Source organism: Eptatretus burgeri, chromosome 5 (genome assembly GCF_056783735.1).
Source record: "Eptatretus burgeri isolate ZD-2024b chromosome 5, Ebu_testis_v1, whole genome shotgun sequence".
NCBI classification, from domain to species: domain Eukaryota; kingdom Metazoa; phylum Chordata; class Myxini; order Myxiniformes; family Myxinidae; genus Eptatretus; species Eptatretus burgeri.
In genome coordinates, this window is record NC_140965.1 from 81,583,231 (window position 1) to 81,609,271 (window position 26,041).

At 38.3% G+C, this 26,041-nt stretch overlaps 1 protein-coding gene across 1 annotated transcript in view; it reads left to right on the forward strand.

Annotated features, from left to right (window-relative positions):
- Nucleotides 1-26,041, forward strand: part of LOC147026823 (uncharacterized) — a 273,043-nt gene that overhangs the window by 83,714 nt on the left and 163,288 nt on the right. The window contains 1 exon segment of the mRNA XM_085882634.1: nucleotides 2,964-3,230. Coding sequence (XP_085738760.1) covers nucleotides 2,964-3,230 — 267 coding nt within the window.

The following is a 26,041-nucleotide window of genomic DNA, read 5'->3' on the forward strand; positions in this document are numbered from 1 at the left end:
GCACATTGTATGTGCAGCATGTTGTATGTGTGTATGTGCAGCATGTTGTATGTGTGTATGTGCAGCACATTGTATGTGCAGCATGTTGTATGTGTGTATGTGCAGCATGTTGTATGTGTATATGTTATATGTGTGTATGTTATATGTGTGTATGTGCAGCATGTTATATGTGTGTATGTGCAGCATGTTATATGTGTGTATGTGCAGCACATTTTATGTGTGTATGTGCAGCATGTTATATGTGTGTATGTGCAGCATGTTATATGTGTGTATGTGCAGCACATTGTATGCTGCACGTACATATTTGTGTATACGCCTGGATATGTGTGTATATGTTCAAGCAATCGTGCATGCTATACTGCTAATTGTGTAGAGTAACCGTAATTGCTTGATTAGTGGTATCCCCAAAAGGACAATTGTTGCCGGCTGGACGATCACAGGCAGGGACGGATGCAGCATGCCGAGATCGAGCTCCTTTTCTATTATAGATTGTGCTGATTATTTTATGTTTGAGATATTATATCAGATACTAGCAGATACCTACCTGTCTCCGACAGGTATGGGGGACAGGACGGATTAGTGGGGCAGATAACCTCATAGATGGAATGTCTTGTGCATTTTATGACTAAAGCATGAAATTTTCAGCAGTGTTTGTATATCCCATAAAGTTTTTATTTTCAGACGTGGAGCCACTTCAGATTTGACTTCTGAGCCCAATGAGAGGTCATTGACCTTGTACGATGAAAAATCTTCATTTTTGGCATTATCGCAGGAAAAACCTCAATATACACCACTTTTTTAAAAGCTATTTTACCTGTTGCTGCACATACCTCTTACTTAGACTCCACATATATCCTACATGTTACATTTTATATGGAAACAATGACCTCAGCCGGTGTTTATTTCGGCTGGATTAAACAAGTTTAACGTATATGCATCTGTATCAATTATCTGAAGAATATTTATGGACGGGGTGATAGTAATATAGTTCAGGCAATGTTTGTCCTCTGTTGATGATCTAACAGTCTCCTGAACATGAGCACAGGGCATTGCACATGAGGGCTGCCTTGTTGCACTTGCAGCGCCCGTGCACCCCTGCTTGCACCCACAGTGTATCACTTCGTAGCAGGATTGTGATGCTTCTGGAAGGGTGGTCCAGAGTGGCTGCCATCCTGTTGCATCCTTTACCCATCCCCAAATCAGAAGGGCTGGCGAGCTCAGGGTCAGGAACTAACGCCTGGTTCCAGATGTTGGCCTGGTAGGTGGCACGCATGATGTGTTGCCTCAGAGCAGCCTGTGTGGGTGGGATATTCTCCAGGGTCCTGAACTTCTGAGTGAAGAGCTGTTTCCTCGCTTCATTTACCTCCATGGTGTCGCTGGTTCTGTCGTACATCAGCACCACGAAGCGCTCCACTAGTGACATGGACAGCTCGCTCACAGCACCTGGCACCCGTGAGAGCTCTTCAAAGACCTCAGTCACTTCAGGGAGAGCCGTCCACGTGTCCCAGGCAGTCTTCTTTCCCCTGCCGCCGAATGCAGAGACAGTGTCGCATCCTGTGATTGCATGGAAGACTGGGAGAGTGGCACAGGTTCTTGGATCCAGCCTGCCAACCACTTTGTGTGCACCAATGTACCTGAAGCTGATGCCAGAAATGTGGATAGCTCTCCTCTAGAAAGAGCTATACACATTTCTTCGGGCTTTATCTTCAGGAATGCAGCCACAGCCAATACCACGACATCAGTGTCGACCGTGCATATGGTCACTTTTGTGCTCCCTTTCTGCACAGCATCTGACACATGCAGAAGCAGCCGCGTGTCTGCTTCCTCATGAGAGGATGGGGCGAGGTTGGTCAAGTCAGACTGGCCTGTTGAGCAGAGCACCACTCTTCCATGAGTTGCATAGATTTCCTTGTCATTCTCTGTTGGCAAACGTGTCACTTGTTCAGAGAGGAAACTGAACAGCTCAGTTTTGTTCTCATCAACACGTAGGAAATCTTTCCAGTTCTTTGGTATCACAGTGGTGGGAACCACTCGTCTCCTGACACCTTTGCCCCTCTTCTGTCGGGTTGTGCCTTTCAGTCTGTCTGGCAGATACACATCCCAGATGACGTCAACACGCCTCATTTTTGCCAGTTGAGTTGATACGTAGGGCACAAAGACACCATCTGCATAGTCCTAGAAGGTCTTTGATGTAGAGGGGCACAGCATCAGCGGCACAGACATGCTTCCAAGAAATGATAGCTGCCCGGCAGCCAAACTGCCATTTGCAAGAACAGAACAGATCCTTGAGTATTCAATTCACCTGAAAGCACAAATATTGGTCAAAATTCATTTCATACCACCGAGGATTCTCAGGTCTTTCAGCTGCCGGTAACAAAAGCAGGTCTGAGATCCCCAATCTAAAGGGAATTCCTCACTGCTTGGAACACCTGGACACTGGAGGTGATCTCACAATATTTTATCATCCAAGACATGTGGTTTAATATATGTATGTAAAATATTCCAAAGAGAGAAAATATAAAAGAAATAAACGTACTGGATATCATGTAACCCAGGAAGATATGATTGTTTGTGGATTGTTTGATATCTCCTTCAATATCCCGAATTGACAAGGAACGGTTTGTAACCAGGCACGACCAGGTAGAACAGGTTAGTCGGGGTAATTCATATGATTATTGTGCAGATCTTGGATTACTACTTGTAGGTCACGTGACAAGTTATCAGGATGATACCCACACCCAGGAAGGTGTGTTTTTGATGGGACCCTTGGGAGATGCATGTCAGCAGACCCTGGCAGGTACCACGGGGTATCAACCAAGCTTGGTCGGTTTAAGAAGCTCACATTAAGTAAATAAATGTTGAAGGATAATTGAACCATTCGTGTTCTCACCAGAAGTAGTTTTCACAGAGATTAGTTTTGTGTTGTTGATAAACATTTCACCGTTTTCTCTCTCCCTGCACAGATCTCCCAACTTCCTGGTTCTCACCAGAGTTCCCGGTGGATGGTGACCCCGTTTACTTCTATTGTTCCGTTCAGAGCCCTTTTACTCTCTTTCTGTCTGCACGATGTTCGGGAATTGGAACAAAAAAGGTTGAAAGATCCGGAGCACAAACAACTGTGAGCCTTGAATTCAGTGCTTCTCCCTCACACAACGGAGCATCATGTTACTGTGACATGGAATATGGCGGGAAAATCACCAAATCAGGAACAAGAACCCTGAATGTACAATGTGAGTAACACAAACAAGTTCATTGTGTGTTAAGAGCCCGTACCTGGTGTTTATTACCTTGTCATGGACACAAAGATCGTTTAGATGGAATGATTTGTGGACGTTGTTTGTTTGAGATGAACCTGTTCGAGGATTCTTCCCTTGGAAATAGAAAAAGAATAAGAGGAACCATTTCTCTGCTTTGAGAGGTAAGATTCCGGGATCAGTTCGAATCTCGGCCCAACTACAAACTGCCATCCTGGTGTTACGAAGGGACGGTGATTAATCAATGTGTGTGCCGTCCCTCGGATCGACGTTAAGCCGGGTGTCCTGCTCTGGCTTACTTTGTCAAACGTCAAGCTTGGCCAGTCAGTTCGTGAAAGGCTTCAGCCAAACCTTCTTTAAGCAGCCGCACGAGGTGGGAATAAATTATATCTGTGAATGAATAACAACAGGGAATGAAATGAATGTTTCACACTCACCTTGAGAGGGACTTTAAAAAACAATAAACGAGCTCGAACTGACTTGTATTAACTTGACCACAACCTTCATCACCCATGACATATCAAGGTTTGTTCATGGCATTAAGGAATTCTGGGTCTGAGGGGATCTATGGAGGGAGTTTACAGGGGGGGAGGTACCTAACCCTCCCAAAAAAAGAGATATTTGCTTTCTTCTCAGTAACGACACACAATTCCAATGAAACTTGACCACCACCTTAATCACCCTTGATGTATTAAAGTTGTTCACAACAAACTTATTACATCACGTCACTGGGGACAGATACTTTTCCTTCCTTTTCCCATCACTGTGGACGGATACTCTTCATCGTATTTAATTATGCGGAAGATGAATGTGATCTCCTGTGATAAACATTTCATTGTGCACAAAAATAATGTATTGGATGTGATAATAGTTTTAACATTGTAACATCTGCGGGTTCTTGGTGGAACATGTAAACGCCAAGCTCTGCTCCAGTCTAGGCTCACCGAACAGTCTTGGACGAGGCCGAATTTAAAATGGTGAACACTTCTGATCACGTGACCCCGGTTTGTGCCTGAAGACAATGGTTACAGACAATGGTGGGTTTGTCATGTGAACAGAAACACATCTATATGGCAGTTCCACTGTTATTTGCTTCATTTACAATTCCTTCATCTTCTTCTTCTGTTCCCTTTATAAGGGTTGAGGTCCGATGGCACCAAGCTTCTGCCCTGCCTTGACCCCGAAACTCCTCCACTTCCCTCTGTCCTCAGCCAAACTCCCTCCACTCTCCAACCACCCCTACCTCACTGATATCCCTCCTCACACAATCCTCCTATCTTAACCACGGTCTACCTCGTTTTCTCCTGCCTTGCTCCCTCAATCTACCTGCTCTTTTTGCCATTCTTTCTTCCCCCATCTGCATCAAGTGTTCACCCCATCTCAGCTGGCATTTCACCAACCTCCCCATCAAGCTCATCTGCACACCAATCTCCTCCCTCAGTTCATCCATCCTCCTTCTATCCAGCCTCTAAACTCCTGTAATCCTCCTGACCCAGTTGTTCTTGCAAACCGACAGCCTCTGTTATTACCTCCACCACCCAAGGTGAAGGAGGTTATGTTTTCAACCCTTTCCCTCTGTTTGTTTATTACTTGCAAAATCGAAGATTTTTCAAGTATATTGGTTCGTCGATTTTGTTATTCTGTTTGTCTGTCTGTTTGTTACCTACAGGTCACAATTTTAAACCGATCTTCATGAAACTTCACCACATGGTAGATTATCATAGGGAAGAAGCCTATTGTTTTTGAGGTCAAAAGGTCGAAAGGTCAACATAGGCCAAAGGTCAACAACTTCGGTGGGATTTCTAAAATCCTCAATTTTCGTCCGACTGACTTTCAATTTGAAGAGGATTTATACTTCAGATCACAATTCAACGAGATAATTACTTTTGAGGTCAGCACAGACCAAAAGGTGAACATAGGCCAAAGGTCAACAACTTTGGTGAGATTTCTAAAATCCACAATTTTCATCCAATTGACTTGAAATTTGAAGAGGATATTTATTTCATGTCAATGAATTCAACAAGCCATTTATTTCTGAGGTCATCATGGACTAAAAGGTCAACATTGGCGAAAGGTCAACAACTTAGGTGGTATTTCAAAAATTCTCAATTTCATCCAATTGACATGAAATTTGAAGAGGATATTTATTTCCGGTCACTGAATTCAACCAACCAATTGTTTTTAAGGTCAGCATTGACCAAAAGGTCAACATAGGCCAAAGGTCAACTAAGGTGGTATTTCTAAAATCCTCAATCTTCATCCGATTGATTTGAAATTTGAAGAGGATATGTATTTCAGGTCATTGAATTCAACCACCAATTATTTCTGAGGTCAACATCGGCCAAAAGGACAACATAGGCCAACTTTCTGAAATTGACAATTTTCATCCGATTGACTTGAAATTTGAAGAGGAGTTGCATATTTTGTGACTGAATTCAACTACCAATTATTTTTGAGGTCATATTTGTTTTAGGGATTTTGCCAGTATCGTGCTCTGCATGACGTCTTCTTCTTGTTTGTCTGTTTGTTTGTTTATTTGTGTGCAGGATATCTCAAAAAGTTGTGGACGGATCCGGATTAAATTTTGTGGACAGGTTCATTGTGTGATACATCCGAATTAATTAGATTTTGGTGACAATCCGGATCCAGCTACTGAAATTTTTAAATGATTCTTCATCATTGAGAGGTCGGGCCAAAAACTATAGAGAGCAGGATATCTTAAAATGTTTTGGACGGATTCGGATGAAACTGAATGGACAGGTTCGGTGTGTGGCATGGACGATTTGTTTCGGTTTTGGTGAAGATCCGAATCCGGATCTGGACAAGAGAATTATTTTATTTGTAAAGTGATTCTTCACCGTTGAGAGCTCGGGCCAAAAATGATATGCAGCACGATTTTTCAAAAATGTATTGTGCCTGATATGTTCTTGTGGATCAGGAATTATGTGGCAGAGGTATACGCTGACTGATTGCTCTTCTTGTTGTATCTCTGACAGTTCCACCGTTCCAAAACCGTAAAAGTAGGCCAACATCACACACGACACATTCCCTTTCAATTTCAATATTCTTCTGTCTGTCATTACTCTCTCCACCCTCCTCCATGCATTCACACCCATCTGAATCCACCTCCGCACCTCTGCCTCGGACTTACCATCCCTGGTCACTGTTCTTCCCAGATATTCAAACTTATTTCCCTGTCTATTCTCCTTCCCCTCTAACCTGGAATTCATTTGTTTTCTCTGCTTTGCAACCCACATCATCTCAGTATTCTCCATAGTCATTTTCACCCATGTTTCTCAAATGCCTCCTTCCACTCCCCCAGTGCTTCTTGCATCTACCACCCACTCTCTACCACCACAGCCAGATTGTCTGGATACGGCATCCTCCCCAAACTACTGATGTGGATTTTTTAAACCCACCTTGTTGTGATCGTTGTCCTCCTGAAGGATTCTAACCGGCCGATTGTGGAATCCTATTTCACTTCAAACAGAGTTTAACGCTTGTCCGATTTGATTATAAAATCCTACAAAAAAACCCTATCGACACTGATAAAACTGATGTCCACACAAGTCCTTCCTTGTGAAACAATTTATTTCCTAATTATACACCATACACTTCTCACCCTTGTACAATGAACTTAAAAAATCCCCATTTGTTTGCAATATTATTCTTACTTTAGTTAACAGTTAGACCAACCTGATTCAATTCACTTCTACATTACATCAGAGAGTTTTATTCTAACTTGGTACTTGGTCAGTTCCAAGGAGTACGAGCCACTGAGAAACTATACTTCCTCATGTGCTCGTACTGAGAACAATGTGCCTTTCAAAATATTTATACTTCCATGAGAGAGAGGTTGGGGGATATTCACCCAGACTGTAGACGTGTCCTTTAGACAAAAAGCCACTTCGTACATTTTCTAAGCAAAGGTTCATTTATCAGCTCGGTCACTCTGCTCCAGAACAACACATTTCTTATCATTTAGGGCAAAAGTCTTTTGGCCAGATATGACAGCCAATTCAAATTGCAGCATAAAAGTTACATTTCTGAAACTCCATTTGTTACAATTTAAAATACATTAATATAAATTTTTCCCCCACACTGCCCCGTTTTTTTTTTTTTAAGGAAAATTTGAATAATTTTTCTTACACATGATTACCATGTCCCATTCCTGAAGGAGAAAAGATTTCCATTATTCAAGTTCAATCAACAATGGCAGCGTGTGCTCATATCAGAAAATGAGTGTTTCCATTTAATTTATGGCCTGTTCATCAGCATGTGTTACACATTGGAAACATGCTACCCGAAGTCAGAAGATAAACAGGTCAGGGTGTGGATAGAGCGGCACCCAACGGGAAACACAATCGAAGCACTCCTTGAGCTGAGGAGAAGGTAGATGTGGGCAAGTACAAGTTTGGGCCGGACACTGGGTTGAAGGAGCACAGTGTGGAACTCCAGGCCTGTCGTACATTGAAGTGACCACAGCAAGTTCACGATGTATTTGCAGAGCGGCAATCGAGAGTGTGGCTGAGAACATTCCTCCACGCAGGCACCACACAACGCCGACGTTAAGACTTTGCTCAACCTTCTCCTCAGTGGGTTTTTTCTTTCTTTTCCCACATTGCTCCATCTTATCTCCTCATGAAGGGGCATAATCATGTGTTGAATGCTCAATCACCCAAATCTGGGTTCTCCCAACATCCAATCATTGTGTGGAATTTCTTTCCAAACTTCATTTAGATGAAATCGTACATTGCTTCAAAGACTGCTTTCAACACTCCGAAACAAACAAAGCATCAATTAAACCCCAATCAATAAACGTCATGGGCACATGTAGTTCTACAAGACTAACAAAGATTCTTATGGAAGCATTTAACTTGCATTATATGTCATATCAATATTTTAATCCCTTTCCTTGTTATTTCCCAAAATAACATGCTAAAATATACAGAAATCCCAGTTGTACGTATACTCAAAACATCCATCTCATTTGCTATTTCCATCGACATTTTAAATCTCTGACATTTCTCCATCTATCCACTTCTCTCTCACCAAAACAGCAAACATGCTGCCATTTTTCCAATTCACATACACAAACCATCTATCACTTCCTCCGACCTTCTCAATTACGAATCCATTTTCTTTCATCAAAACAAATAAATCATTTTAAACAGTTGTTCAAAAATTGTCAAATCACTTGTCAAATCTGTTATCAGGCGAATATCATTTAAATTCCAGCTCAAACACTCTGTCTAAACATGCAGCTTCACCCTCCACAATCTTTATCCCAGTCTTGGAAAAGCATCTTAAACTTCAGACTAATAAACATCCAAACTCTCTTAAACAACTTTTTGGTCAAAACAAAATATTTCCTTTTAAAATCCATAAATGAAAAATTTAATCTTCAGCATCTATCCAATTAAATCATGAATTTACCTTGACTGAATCGATCAAATGGTTACACTGGGTTGTTTGCCATTGCCTTCCCAGCACAAGTTCAGGTAACCTCAACATTCGCAGACGAATAAAACAATATTTCAACGTCCATCCGAGGGAATCGTCTATTATCTGTGAATTGCCCCACGTGCTAAACATCATCAAATCATTAAAATCATTCCAAATCACGTTTCTACATTTAAATCACATACAGTATATCCACATTCACAATTGTTATTTCACAATTTATTCAAAATCCCGATGGTTGTAAAATAAAACTTCAACACTTTTTCCTAAATGGACTTCACTTTAAACAGATTCGGTCGAGAGGGTGCGCCACAAACACCAAGGAACGAGGAACAGGAAGTTCTCTCCACATCCAGTGGGAAGAAAAAGGAAAAAAAACTCTGACAGGCAAAACCCACAGTTTAGCATTACTCTGTCATGGCTTCAACACATACACTAAACAGCATTGCATCTCATAGACTCGCGTGTGATCACGTGACAAATACCAATCACATTTCTATCTCATCCTCTTGAATCTGCATATGAATCGAATTTCACACCTAAAGCAAAGGCTCGAACAAAGACTCAGTGTAACGATAGGCCACCCCCCACAGATCGAGTGGAGGGGGTCTCACACAGTGTAGTTTGCGACCTTCGCGTGGAAATACAACGCCAAGAATGTATAACATGCCATTTCAAACAGACCCACAGCTCAACTCAGCACGAGTTAAAATATCGTCAAAATCACAACAGAACACGTTTCATTGCAGTGAATATTGGACTCGCACAAGTTTCATTTTTTTTTTACTCTCAGGAACAAATCACCCACCATGCTCCCAGCTGGTTAATCATCTCTTGCACTCTACAAAACGTTTCGTGCAAATCATTGCATTTACAAATCTGTAAAACCTCCACACAATATAATATAACAACCTCACTGCCAACAAACCTCCAGTGAGTTCAATGAACAAAAAGTAACTCTTAAAACTCTTACAAACAGGTAACTTACAATGTTTATCTATTTTAACCCTATCTCGGCGTCTCAGCCGTGTCCTCGGCCTCTCTCTCACAGCCGGTCCGTATCAATGCAAACATGTGGCATGTCGCTTCATCATGCCTATTTAATTACGCATCTGGCTCCTAACGAGCCTCTTCTTGTCATCTGACTCCTCTTCTTCTCCAGCACTTTTCTAAAACAACTACAGTACTTATTATTTACTTTAAAACGGACTCTCTCCGCCAGATCCTCTTCTTTCTCTCAATAAAATTATCTGACAATGAACTTTTCTTTGTTCGAAATGCGTTACCTGCTGAGAGCGCTCTCCCTTACCTTCGCTCAAGCACTTGTCGTTCCTCCAGGCACTGCCTCCGGCAGATTAAGCACCTCCGGTCACGAGCACCGCACCAACGTCGGTTCGAATCCGAGTCTCGGCGCCAACTGATGTGGATTTTTTAAACCCACCTTGTTGTGATCGTTGTCCTCCTGAAGGATTCTAACCGGCCGATTGTGGAATCCTATTTGACTTCAAACAGAGTTTAACGCTTGTCCGATTTGATTATAAAATCCTACAAAAAAACCCTATCGACACTGATAAAACTGATGTCCACACAAGTCCTTCCTTGTGAAACAATTTATTTCCTAATTATACACCATACACTTCTCACCCTTGTACAATGAACTTTAAAAAATCCCCATTTGTTTGTAATATTATTCTTACTTTAGTTAACAGTTAGACCAACCCGATTCAATTCACTTCTACATTACATCAGAGAGTTTTCTTCTAACTTGGTACTTGGTCAGTTCCAAGGAGTACGAGCCACTGAGAAACTATACTTCCTCATGTGCTCGTACTGAGAACAATGTGCCTTTCAAAATATTTATACTTCCATGAGAGAGAGGTTGGGGGATATTCACCCAGACTGTAGACGTGTCCTTTAGACAAAAAGCCACTTCGTACATTTTCTAAGCAAAGGTTCATTTATCAGCTCGGTCACTCTGCTCCAGAACAACACATTTCTTATCATTTAGGGCAAAAGTCTTTTGGCCAGAAATGACAGCCAATTCAATTTGCAGCATAAAAGTTACATTTCTGAAACTCCATTTGTTACAATTTAAAATACATTAATATAAATTTTTCCCCCACACTACCCATCAAGTTCCCTTCCTTGCTTACAAGCTCCATCACCATGATAAACATGAATAGGCTCAGTCGACTTCCCTGCCTCAAGCCTATGTTCACGCTGAACTCCTTGTTCATCCCATGACCAACCAAAGCTCTTTACTTTGTTCCCTTGCACATCCCTTCAACCAACGTGACTTCTGCTTCCGGCACTCCCATCCATCTCATTGTTGCCATCACCATCTCTCTCAGGACAGTGTCGTAGGCCTTCTCCAGATCCACAAATCCCAATGCAATCTAATTTTGCACCTCCACCCTCTCTGCTCCAGCTGTCTTAGTGTGAACATCCCATCCATCATACCCTTACCCTTTATAAATCCTTGCTGCTCTCTGATGTCCATCTCCACACTCTTCCTTATCTTCCCACCCAGAATCCTCTCCAGCACTTTCATGATGTGACTAAGGAGCGTAATGCCCCTGTACTTCCTCAGATCTTGAACATGTCCTTTCCCCTTCCACATCAGCACAATTAACTTTGGCTTCCAATCCTCCAGAACTGAACCCTTTCTCACACATATGTTCAACAGCCTCCTCATTCAAACTGACTCCAACTTCTCCTGCTGTGATTATCTTTTCTGTGCACACATCATCAGTGCCTGGTGCTCTTCACTTCTTCATCTTCTTCATTACCATCTACACTTCCTCCTCTGTGATCTCCACAAACTCCACTTTCCCCTCTACATAACACGGAAGCTCCAGCTCGTCGTTGCTTCCTTCCTCGTTCAACAGCTCTTTGAAAAATCCTTTCCACCCCTTCGATACTGCCCCCTCTCTGTCATCATGATAGTAATAATATTAACTACAGTTTATACAAGTCATGTGACTCATTTATAATTTACGAGGAGATCACCCAGACTCTCAAGACCAGACCACATAAAGAACACACTGTCAATCACAAACTCTCCACCATGACCATGGAACTTTGAAAATGGAGGGATTTGTTCAGGGATTGTGGGACTGTAAAATAATAAAGTAGAATGGTGGGATGAGAGACAAAGGGAAGTGAATCACTGGATTGGTGAGTGGACCCCCAGCGTACATGCAATGATGTCCAATGACCCTGGGCACCAAGATATGTCGATGTTGGTACCACCACATGTTTACAGATCACGTTAAGATCTGTAGGACAGTGGCCATACTGCAGTCTATCCTTGCTGTGATCCACAAACACCTTTAAGGCTCAACTCATCTCCTTTAGGTCTTGGTGTGTCTCATGATTTGAACCATGAGCTCTTCACACACTCCTCTTTCAAACTCAATGTCTCTCCTTACACTGAGTGCTCTTTCCAGATTGAGAATTGTGTTCCTCAGTGGGTAGATGTTGAATGGCCACACCCCACAACCTGCAGCCCCAACCACCAGAGCAAGAACTGGCCATATGTTGGTGTGGTTCACTCCATTGGGTTTTGGGAGTGGGTGTTTGTTATATAACTGGGTGGAGGGATGGAATTTTGGATTTGTGGGACTTTGTGAGCTCCAGCAAAGCTACTCCATTACAAGTCATCCACGTGTACCCATTAATTAAAATATGTACATGACATGGCAGTGTCAACCAGAACACAAATACACAAGGGGGCCTACCATTCCTTTCCATACACGTTTGAATCTGATCTACTGGTTTCTCCAGCCTGTCATATTTATTATCAAATGCAATAGGAATGTTACAGAATCTTATTATGTCTTTTCATCAGATTACTGACAACAACAATAATGTAACAGTGGAGTATTATAATGGTTTACTACACATAATAAGATCATAACATGAATACAATGGTTTTATTATGTACAACATGAATGTAACAGCTCGTTATAATCATTGTATTTTGTTCTGTAACATCAACATGACATCCTGTTATAATGCCTTAATAGGATTAAAGATAAGTTATAATCATGGTTTTCCAGTATTAACATTAATCAACTTTACAATCACAAAGGTCATTCCTCGTTTATCATAAAATGTATTATTTAAACATGTAATGTTCGTGGGAGGGAGAAGATTCACAAGAGCCAAGACCTTGACATCACGAGTCTCTGTCCCAAGCAGAGTGTAGTTTTTCTATGATGTACATTCTGTCTTGATGTCCACACATAACAATTGGTGTCCTGGTGTTGTCTCAGCGAGAAAGATGGATGAACAGGTGGGAGTTCAAAAGCCTTGATCATGGTCATTCTAAATCATATTCTAGGAGGTGAAAGATGTTCTCCTGGAAATTAAAATAATATAAATTTTATAATTAATCAAAACTTGTACTCATCCCTCCTCCATTTCTCTCACCTCTCACCTGTGATTAATATATAATTCACCTGAAATAAGACAAGCATTTAAAAAAGAGAACGTGTGGTTATATTTATAAATGATAAAGGAAAACGACAAAGAAAAAAAATGCAAAAAAAGCAAATAAATGAAACAAGTTTTTACTTTTCCATATGTTGGGCCTCCCAGGCCCCCAGGGCTGTATCGGTGGAGGATTTTTATATGACTGAACCAAAGGGTTAAGTGCAGCAAAAGGCGGTGTATAATCAGAAACACTGTTTGATAGGGTGATATATTCCTGTAATATGAATAAAATTGAAATGTTGGGGGAAAAAACGTATTGAATATCGTCAGTGTTTTCTGAATCAAATCAACGTGAGAAACAGGATGTTTAAATCACCATTATTATAACTGAAGAAGAAGATGAAGGAGGAAGAGCTTTTGTTTTGATAAAAGCAGGCAGGATAAAAGTCACAAATGCTGAGTTGAACAAACGTCCTGAACTCATGGACTTAGTTAACTGAAGCACGTCGTCGAGGACCCGGCCGTCGGTTTGCTGCCGAATGCTGCTGATTGTGACGTCATCGATTCCCTCATTGAAAATCTATCAAAATTCGATTTTTTTTGATTTCTCTCACACCTGTGTACATACATGGAACACATAACGTGAAGATTTCGGAAGTATGAACAGAATATGTTCGGAGAAAAGTGTGTTAGAAGTTCCAGGCTTACGCCCATTATATTATGATGCAACAGAATTATTTGAAAGTAAGTTAAACACAGATGAGAAAAGGATATGAAAAAAGCAGATGATATTTCAATAATTTATTTGCGAGATTTTAAAATGTGAAAGTTAATTTTTTTGCCAGGTAACCCTTCTCGTTCTTCTGAAATAATGAGCTATGTCGCAGGATGAACTTGCTGAGGTGAGAATGCAATACAGGTAAACAAGGTTCTGACTGAATATTCGGAAAAAGGTAAAGAGTGAGGATTCATACCTTTTATCTTTATACCTGGTGGGGATTCTTACCTTTTATCTCTACACTCAGTGAGGATTGTTACCTTTTATCTTTATACACAGTGAGGATTGTTACCTTTTATTTTTATACACAGTGAAGATTGTTACCTTTTATCTTTATACCAAGTGAGGATTGTTACCTTTTATCTTTATACCCAGTGAGGATTGTTACCTTTTATCTTTATACCTGGTGGGGATTCTTACCTTTTATCTTTACACTCAGTGAGGATTCTTAACTTTTATATTTATACCTGGTGGGGATTCTTACCTTCTATCTTTATACCAAGTGAGGATTGTTACCTTTTATCTTTATACCAAGTGAGGATTGTTACCTTTTATCTTTATACCCAGTGAGGATTGTTACCTTTTATCATTATACCCAGTGAGGATCGTTACCTTTTATCTTTATACACAATGAAGATTGTTACCTTTTATTTTTATACCCAGTGAGGATTGTTACCTTTTATCATTATACCCGATGAGGATTCTTACTTTTTATCATTATACCCAGTGAGGATTGTTACCTTTTATCATTATACCCAGTGAGGATCGTTACCTTTATCATTATACCCAGTGAGGATTGTTACCTTTTATCTTTATACCCGATGAGGCTTCTTACTTTTTATCATTATACCCAGTAAGGATTGTTACCTTTTATATTTATAACCAGTGAGGATTGTTACCTTTTATCTTTATACCCAATGAGGATTGTTACCTTTTATCTTTATACCCAGTGAGGATTGTTACCTTTTATCATTATACCCAGTGAGGATCGTTACCTTTTATCTTTATACACAATGAAGATTGTTACCTTTTATTTTTATACCCAGTGAGGATTGTTACCTTTTATCATTATACCCGATGAGGATTCTTACTTTTTATCATTATACCCAGTGAGGATTGTTACCTTTTATCATTATACCCAGTGAGGATCGTTACCTTTATCATTATACCCAGTGAGGATTGTTACCTTTTATCTTTATACCCGATGAGGCTTCTTACTTTTTATCATTATACCCAGTGAGGATTGTTACTTTTATATTTATAACCAGTGAGGATTGTTACCTTTTATCTTTATACCCAGTGAGGATTGTTACCTTTTATCTTTATACCCAGTGAGGATTGTTACTTTTATATTTATACCCAGTGAGTATTGTTACCTTTTATCTTTATACCCAGTGAGGATTTTTCCTTTTATATTTATATCCAGTGAGGGTCTTACCTTTTATCTTTATACCAAGTGAGGATTGTTACCTTTTATCTTTATTCCCAGTGAGGGTTCTTACCTTTTATCTTTATACCCAGTGAGGATTGTTACCTTTTATCTTTATAGCCAGTGAGGATTCTTTCCTTCTATCTTTATTCCCAGTGAGGATTGGTACCTTTTATTTTTATACCCAGTGAGGATTGTTACCTTTTATCTTCATACCCAGTGAGGATTGTTACCTTTTATCTTTATACCCAGTGAGGATTGTTACCTTTTATCATTATACCCGATGAGGATTCTTACTTTTTATCATTTTACCCAGTGAGGATTGTTACCTTTTATCATTATACCCAATGAGGATCGTTACCTTTTATCATTATACCCAGTGAGGAATGTTACCTTTTATCTTTATACCCGATGAGGCTTCTTACTTTTTATCATTATACCCAGTAAGGATTGTTACCTTTTATATTTATAACCAGTGAGGATTGTTACCTTTTATCTTTATACCCAGTGAGGATTGTTACTTTTATATTTATACCCAGTGAGGATTGTTACTTTTATATTTATACCCAGTGAGGATTGTTACCTATTATTTTTATACACAGTGAGTATTGTTACCTTTTATCTTTATACCCAGTGAGGATTTTTCCTTTTATATTTATACCCAGTGAGGATTCTTACCTTTTATCTTTATACCCAGTGAGGATTGTTACCTATTATTTTTATACCCAGTGAGGATTGTTACCTTTTATATTTATACCCAGTGAGGATTCTTACCTTTTATCTTTATACCCAGTGAGGATTCTTTCCTTCTATCTTTATTCCCAGTGAGGATTGTTACCTATTATTTTTATACCCAGTGAGGATTGTTACCTTTTATCTTTATACCCAGTGAGGATTGTTACCTTTTATCTTCATACCCAGTGAGGATTGTTACCTTTTATCTTTATACCCAGTGAGGATTGTTACCTTTTATCATTATACCCGATGAGGATTCTTACTTTTTATCATTTTACCCGGTGATAATTCTTTCCTTTTATCTTCATACCCAGTGAGGATTGTTACCTTTTATCTTTATAGCCAGTGAGTATTGTTACCTTTTATCTTTATACCCAGTGAGGATTGTTACCTTTTATATTTATACCAAGTGAGGATTCTTACCTTCTATCTTTATACCCAGTGAGTATTGTTACCTTTTATCTTTATACCCAGTGAGGATTGTTATCTTTTATATTTATACCCAGTGAGGATTGTTACCTTTTATCTTTATACCCAGTGAGGATTGTTACATTTTATCTTGATACACAGTGAAGATTGTTACCTTTTATCTTTGTACCCAGTGAGGATTGCTTCCTTTTATTTTTATACCCAGTGAGGATCGTTACCTTTTATCTTTTTCCCAGTGAGGATTGTTACCTTTTATCTTCACACCCAGTGAGGATTGTTACCTTTTATTTTTATACCCAGTGATGATTCTTACCTTTTATCGTTATACCCAGTGAGGATCCTTACCTTTTATCTTTATACCCAGTGAGGATCCTTACCTTTTATCTTTATACCCAGTGAGGATTCTTACCTTTTATCTTTATACCCAGTGAGGATTCTTCCCTTTTATCTTCACACCCAGTGAGGATCCTTACCTTTTATCGTTATACCCAGTGAGGATCCTTACCTTTTATCGTTATACCCAGTGAGGATCCTTACCTTTTATCTTTATACCCAGTGAGGATCCTTACCTTTTATCTTTATACCCAGTGAGGATTCTTACCTTTTATCTTTATACCCAGTGAGGATTCTTACCTTTTATCTTTATACCCAGTGAGGATCCTTACCTTTTATCTTTATACCCAGTGAGGATTCTTACCTTTTATCTTTATACCCAGTGATGATTCTTACCTTTTATCTTTATACCCAGTGAGGATTGTTACCTTTTATCATTATACCCGATGAGGATTCTTACTTTTTATCATTTTACCCAGTGAGGATTGTTACCTTTTATCATTATACCCAATGAGGATCGTTACCTTTTATCATTATACCCAGTGAGGAATGTTACCTTTTATCTTTATACCCGATGAGGCTTCTTACTTTTTATCATTATACCCAGTAAGGATTGTTACCTTTTATATTTATAACCAGTGAGGATTGTTACCTTTTATCTTTATACCCAGTGAGGATTGTTACTTTTATATTTATACCCAGTGAGTATTGTTACCTTTTATCTTTATACCCAGTGAGGATTTTTCCTTTTATATTTATACCCAGTGAGGATTCTTACCTTTTATCTTTATACCCAGTGAGGATTGTTACCTATTATTTTTATACCCAGTGAGGATTGTTACCTTTTATCTTTATACCCAGTGAGGATTGTTACTTTTATATTTATACCCAGTGAGGATTGTTACCTATTATTTTTATACACAGTGAGTATTGTTACCTTATATCTTTATACCCAGTGAGGATTTTTCCTTTTATATTTATACCCAGTGAGGATTCTTACCTTTTATCTTTATACCCAGTGAGGATTGTTACCTATTATTTTTATACCCAGTGAGGATTGTTACCTTTTATATTTATACCCAGTGAGGATTCTTACCTTTTATCTTTATACCCAGTGAGGATTCTTTCCTTCTATCTTTATTCCCAGTGAGGATTGTTACCTATTATTTTTATACCCAGTGAGGATTGTTACCTTTTATCTTTATACCCAGTGAGGATTGTTACCTTTTATCTTCATACCCAGTGAGGATTGTTACCTTTTATCTTTATACCCAGTGAGGATTGTTACCTTTTATCATTATACCCGATGAGGATTCTTACTTTTTATCATTTTACCCGGTGATAATTCTTTCCTTTTATCTTCATACCCAGTGAGGATTGTTACCTTTTATCTTTATAGCCAGTGAGTATTGTTACCTTTTATCTTTATACCCAGTGAGGATTGTTACCTTTTATATTTATACCAAGTGAGGATTCTTACCTTCTATCTTTATACCCAGTGAGTATTGTTACCTTTTATCTTTATACCCAGTGAGGATTGTTATCTTTTATATTTATACCCAGTGAGGATTGTTACCTTTTATCTTTATACCCAGTGAGGATTGTTACATTTTATCTTGATACACAGTGAAGATTGTTACCTTTTATCTTTGTACCCAGTGAGGATTGCTTCCTTTTATTTTTATACCCAGTGAGGATCGTTACCTTTTATCTTTTTCCCAGTGAGGATTGTTACCTTTTATCTTCACACCCAGTGAGGATTGTTACCTTTTATTTTTATACCCAGTGATGATTCTTACCTTTTATCGTTATACCCAGTGAGGATCCTTACCTTTTATCTTTATACCCAGTGAGGATCCTTACCTTTTATCTTTATACCCAGTGAGGATTCTTACCTTTTATCTTTATACCCAGTGAGGATTCTTCCCTTTTATCTTCACACCCAGTGAGGATCCTTACCTTTTATCGTTATACCCAGTGAGGATCCTTACCTTTTATCGTTATACCCAGTGAGGATCCTTACCTTTTATCTTTATACCCAGTGAGGATCCTTACCTTTTATCTTTATACCCAGTGAGGATTCTTACCTTTTATCTTTATACCCAGTGAGGATTCTTACCTTTTATCTTTATACCCAGTGAGGATCCTTACCTTTTATCTTTATACCCAGTGAGGATTCTTACCTTTTATCTTTATACCCAGTGATGATTCTTACCTTTTATCTTCACACCCAGTGAGGATTCTTACCTTTTATCTTCACACCCAGTGAGGATCCTTACCTTTTATCGTTATACCCAGTGAGGATTCTTACCTTTTATCTTTATACCCAGTGAGGATTCTTACCTTTTATCTTTATACCCAGTGAGGATCCTTACTTTTATCTTTATACCCACTGATGATTCTTACCTTTTATCTTCACACCCAGTGATGATTATTACCTTTTATCTTTATACCGAGTGAGGATTCTTACCTTTTATCTTTGTACTCAGTGAGGATTCTTACCTTCTATCTTCACACCCAGTGAGGATCCTTACCTTTTATCGTTATACCCAGTGAGGATTCCTACCTTTTATCTCTACACCCAGTGAGGATCCTTACCTTTTATCTCTACACCCAGTGAGGATTCTTACCTTTTATCTTTATACCCAGTGAGGATCCTTACCTTTTTTCTTGATACCCAGTGAGGATCCTTACCTTTTTTCTTTATACCCAGTGAGGATTCTTACCTTTTATCTTTATACCCAGTGAGGATCCTTACCTTTTTTCTTTATACCCAGTGAGGATCCTTACCTTTTTTCTTTATACCCAGTGAGGATTCTTACCTTTTATCTTTATACCCAGTGAGGATTTCTACCTTTTTTCTTTATACCCAGTGAGGATCCTTACCTTTTTTCTTTATACCCAGTGAAGATTCTTACCTTTTATCTTTATACCCAGTGAGGATTCTTGCCTTTTTTCTTTATACCCAGTGAGGATTCTTGCCTTTTTTCTTTATACCCAGTGAAGATTCCTACCTTTTTTCTTTATACCCAGTGAAGATTCTTACCTTTTATCTTTATACCGAGTGAGGATTCTTGCCTTTTTTCTTTATACCCAGTGAGGATTTCTACCTTTTATCTTTACACCCAGTGAGGATTCCTACCTTTTATCTCTACACCCAGTGAGGATCCTTACCTTTTATCTCTACACCCAGTGAGGATTCTTACCTTTTATCTTTATACCCAGTGAGGATCCTTACCTTTTTTCTTGATACCCAGTGAGGATCCTTACCTTTTTTCTTTATACCCAGTGAGGATTCTTACCTTTTATCTTTATACCCAGTGAGGATCCTTACCTTTTTTCTTTATACCCAGTGAGGATCCTTACCTTTTTTCTTTATACCCAGTGAGGATTCTTACCTTTTATCTTTATACCCAGTGAGGATTTCTACCTTTTTTCTTTATACCCAGTGAGGATCCTTACCTTTTTTCTTTATACCCAGTGAAGATTCTTACCTTTTATCTTTATACCCAGTGAGGATTCTTGCCTTTTTTCTTTATACCCAGTGAGGATTCTTGCCTTTTTTCTTTATACCCAGTGAAGATTCCTACCTTTTTTCTTTATACCCAGTGAAGATTCTTACCTTTTATCTTTATACCGAGTGAGGATTCTTGCCTTTTTTCTTTATACCCAGTGAGGATTTCTACCTTTTATCTTTACACCCAGTGAGGATTCCTACCTTGTATCTTTATACCCAGTGAGGATTTCTACCTTTTTTCTTTATACCCAGTGAGGATTCTTACCTTTTATCTTTATACCCAGTGAGGATCCTTACCTTTTTTCTTTATACCCAGTGAAAATTCTTACCTTTTATCTTTATACCGAGTGAGGATTCTTGCCTTTTTTCTTTATACCCAGTGAAGATTCCTACCTTTTTTCTTGATACCCAGTGAGGATTCTTCCCTTTTATCTTCATACCGAGTGAGGATTCTTACCTTTTATCTTTATACCCAGTGAGGATTCCTACCTTGTATCTTTATACCCAGTGAAGATTCTTACCTTTTATCATTATACCCGATGAGGATTCTTACTTTTTATCATTATACCCAGTGAGGATTGTTACCTTTTATCATTATACCCAGTGAGGATCGTTACCTTTATCATTATACCCAGTGAGGATTGTTACCTTTTATCTTTATACCCGATGAGGATGCTTACTTTTTATCATTATACCCAGTAAGGATTGTTACCTTTTATATTTATAACCAGTGAGGATTGTTACCTTTTGTCTTTATACCCAGTGAGGATTGTTACCTTTTATCTTTATATCCAGTGAGGATTGTTACTTTTATATTTATACCCAGTGAGTATTGTTACCTTTTATCTTTATACCCAGTGAGGATTTTTCCTTTTATATTTATATCCAGTGAGGGTTCTTACCTTTTATCTTTATACCAAGTGAGGATTGTTACCTTTTATCTTTATTCCCAGTGAGGGTTCTTACCTTTTATCTTTATACCCAGTGAGGATTGTTACCTTTTATCTTTATAGCCAGTGAGGATTCTTTCCTTCTATCTTTATTCCCAGTGAGGATTGGTACCTTTTATTTTTATACCCAGTGAGGATTGTTACCTTTTATCTTCATACCCAGTGAGGATTGTTACCTTTTATCTTTATACCCAGTGAGGATTGTTACCTTTTATCATTATACCCGATGAGGATTCTTACTTTTTATCATTTTACCCAGTGAGGATTGTTACCTTTTATCATTATACCCAATGAGGATCGTTACCTTTTATCATTATACCCAGTGAGGATTGTTACCTTTTATCTTCATACCCGATGAGGCTTCTTACTTTTTATCATTATACCCAGTAAGGATTGTTACCTTTTATATTTATAACCAGTGAGGATTGTTACCTTTTATCTTTATACCCAGTGAGGATTGTTACTTTTATATTTATACCCAGTGAGTATTGTTACCTTTTATCTTTATACCCAGTGAGGATTTTTCCTTTTATATTTATACCCAGTGAGGATTCTTACCTTTTATCTTTATACCCAGTGAGGATTCTTTCCTTCTATCTTTATTCCCAGTGAGGATTGTTACCTTTTATATTTATACCCAGTGAGGATTGTTACCTTTTATTTTTATACCCAGTGAGGATTGTTACCTTTTATCTTCATACCCAGTGAGGGTTGTTACCTTTTATCTTTATACCCAGTGAGGATTGTTACCTTTTATTTTTATACCCAGTGAGGATTGTTACCTTTTATCTTTATACCCAGTGAGGATTGTTACCTTTTATCATTATACCCGATGAGGATTCTTACTTTTTATCATTTTACCCGGTGATAATTCTTTCCTTTTATCTTCATACCCAGTGAGGATTGTTACCTTTTATCTTTATAGCCAGTGAGTATTGTTACCTTTTATCTTTATACCCAGTGAGGATTGTTACCTTTTATATTTATACCAAGTGAGGATTCTTACCTTCTATCTTTATACCCAGTGAGTATTGTTACCTTTTATCTTTATACCCAGTGAGGATTGTTATCTTTTATATTTATACCCAGTGAGGATTGTTACCTTTTATCTTTATACCCAGTGAGGATTGTTACATTTTATCTTGATACACAGTGAAGATTGTTACCTTTTATCTTTGTACCCAGTGAGGATTGCTTCCTTTTATTTTTATACCCAGTGAGGATCGTTACCTTTTATCTTTTTCCCAGTGAGGATTGTTACCTTTTATCTTCACACCCAGTGAGGATCGTTACCTTTTATCTTTTTCCCAGTGAGGATTGTTACCTTTTATCTTCACACCCAGTGAGGATTGTTACCTTTTATTTTTATACCCAGTGATGATTCTTACCTTTTATCGTTATACCCAGTGAGGATCCTTACCTTTTATCTTTATACCCAGTGAGGATCCTTACCTTTTATCTTTATACCCAGTGAGGATTCTTACCTTTTATCTTTATACCCAGTGAGGATTCTTCCCTTTTATCTTCACACCCAGTGAGGATCCTTACCTTTTATCGTTATACCCAGTGAGGATCCTTACCTTTTATCGTTATACCCAGTGAGGATCCTTACCTTTTATCTTTATACCCAGTGAGGATCCTTACCTTTTATCTTTATACCCAGTGAGGATTCTTACCTTTTATCTTTATACCCAGTGAGGATTGTTACCTTTTATCTTCATACCCAGTGAGGATTGTTACCTTTTATCTTTATACCCAGTGAGGATTGTTACCTTTTATCATTATACCCGATGAGGATTCTTACTTTTTATCATTTTACCCGGTGATAATTCTTTCCTTTTATCTTCATACCCAGTGAGGATTGTTACCTTTTATCTTTATAGCCAGTGAGTATTGTTACCTTTTATCTTTATACCCAGTGATGATTCTTACCTTTTATCTTCACACCCAGTGAGGATTCTTACCTTTTATCTTCACACCCAGTGAGGATCCTTACCTTTTATCGTTATACCCACTGAGGATTCTAACCTTTTATCTTTATACCCAGTGAGGATTCTTACCTTTTATCTTTATACCCAGTGAGGATCCTTACTTTTATCTTTATACCCACTGATGATTCTTACCTTTTATCTTCACACCCAGTGAGGATCCTTACCTTCTATCTTTATACCGAGTGAGGATTCTTACCTTTTATCTTTGTACTCAGTGAGGATTCTTACCTTCTATCTTCACACCCAGTGAGGATCCTTACCTTTTATCGTTATACCCAGTGAGGATTCCTACCTTTTATCTCTACACCCAGTGAGGATCCTTACCTTTTATCTCTACACCCAGTGAGGATTCTTACCTTTTATCTTTATACCCAGTGAGGATCCTTACCTTTTTTCTTGATACCCAGTGAGGATCCTTACCTTTTTTCTTTATACCCAGTGAGGATTCTTACCTTTTATCTTTATACCCAGTGAGGATCCTTACCTTTTTTCTTTATACCCAGTGAGGATCCTTACCTTTTTTCTTTATACCCAGTGAGGATTCTTACCTTTTATCTTTATACCCAGTGAGGATTTCTACCTTTTTTCTTTATACCCAGTGAGGATCCTTACCTTTTTTCTTTATACCCAGTGAAGATTCTTACCTTTTATCTTTATACCCAGTGAGGATTCTTACCTTTTTTCTTTATACCCAGTGAGGATTCTTGCCTTTTTTCTTTATACCCAGTGAAGATTCCTACCTTTTTTCTTTATACCCAGTGAAGATTCTTACCTTTTATCTTTATACCGAGTGATGATTCTTGCCTTTTTTCTTTATACCCAGTGAGGATTTCTACCTTTTATCTTTACACCCAGTGAGGATTCCTACCTTGTATCTTTATACCCAGTGAGGATTTCTACCTTTTTTCTTTATACCCAGTGAGGATTCTTACCTTTTATCTTTATACCCAGTGAGGATCCTTACCTTTTTTCTTTATACCCAGTGAAAATTCTTACCTTTTATCTTTATACCGAGTGAGGATTCTTGCCTTTTTTCTTTATACCCAGTGAAGATTCCTACCTTTTTTCTTGATACCCAGTGAGGATTCTTCCCTTTTATCTTCATACCGAGTGAGGATTCTTACCTTTTATCTTTATACCCAGTGAGGATTCCTACCTTGTATCTTTATACCCAGTGAAGATTCTTACCTTTTATCATTATACCCGATGAGGATTCTTACTTTTTATCATTATACCCAGTGAGGATTGTTACCTTTTATCATTATACCCAGTGAGGATCGTTACCTTTATCATTATACCCAGTGAGGATTGTTACCTTTTATCTTTATACCCGATGAGGATTCTTACTTTTTATCATTATACCCAGTAAGGATTGTTACCTTTTATATTTATAACCAGTGAGGATTGTTACCTTTTGTCTTTATACCCAGTGAGGATTGTTACCTTTTATCTTTATACCCAGTGAGGATTGTTACTTTTATATTTATACCCAGTGAGTATTGTTACCTTTTATCTTTATACCCAGTGAGGATTTTTCCTTTTATATTTATATCCAGTGAGGGTTCTTACCTTTTATCTTTATACCAAGTGAGGATTGTTACCTTTTATCTTTATTCCCAGTGAGGGTTCTTACCTTTTATCTTTATACCCAGTGAGGATTGTTACCTTTTATCTTTATAGCCAGTGAGGATTGTTACCTTTTATCTTTATACCAAGTGAGGATTGTTACCTTTTATCTTTATTCCCAGTGAGGATTCTTTCCTTCTATCTTTATTCCCAGTGAGGATTGGTACCTTTTATTTTTATACCCAGTGAGGATTGTTACCTTTTATCTTCATACCCAGTGAGGATTGTTACCTTTTATCTTTATACCCAGTGAGGATTGTTACCTTTTATCTTGATACCCGGTGAGGATTCTTACCTTTTATCTTTATACCCAGTGACGATTCTTACCTTTTATCTTTATACCCGGTGAGGATTCTTACCTTTTATCTTTATACCCAGTGACGATTCTTACCTTTTTTCTTTCACCCAGTGATGATTCTTACCTTTTATCTTTGTACCCGGTGAGGATTCTTTCCTTTTATCTTAATACCCAGTGAGGATTCTTACGTTTTATCTTTATACCAGGTGAGGATTCTTACCTTTTATCTTCATACCCGGTGAGGATTCTTACCTTTTATCGTTATACCCAGTGAGGATCCTTACCTTTTATCTTTATCTTTATACCCAGTGAGGATTCTTACCCTTTATCTTTATACCCAGTGAGGATTCTTACCTTTTTTCTTTCACCCAGTGATGATTCTTACCTTTTATCTTTGTACCCGGTGAGGATTCTTTCCTTTTATCTTAATACCGAGTGAGGATTCTTACGTTTTATCTTTATACCAGGTGAGGATTCTTACCTTTTATCTTTATACCCAGTGAGGATTCTTACCTTTTATCTTTATAACCAGTGAGGATTCTTACCTTTTAGCTTTATACCTGGTGAGGATTCTTACCTTTTATCTTTATTCCTGGTGAGGATTCTTACCTTTTATCTTTATACCCCGTGAGGATTCTTACCTTTTATCTTTATACCCAGTGAGGATTCTTACCTTTCATCTTTATACCCAGTGAGGATTCTTACCTTTATCTTTATACCCAGTGAGGATTCTTACCTTTTATCTTTATACCCCGTGAGGATTCTTACCTTTTATCTTTATACCCCGTGAGGATTCTTACC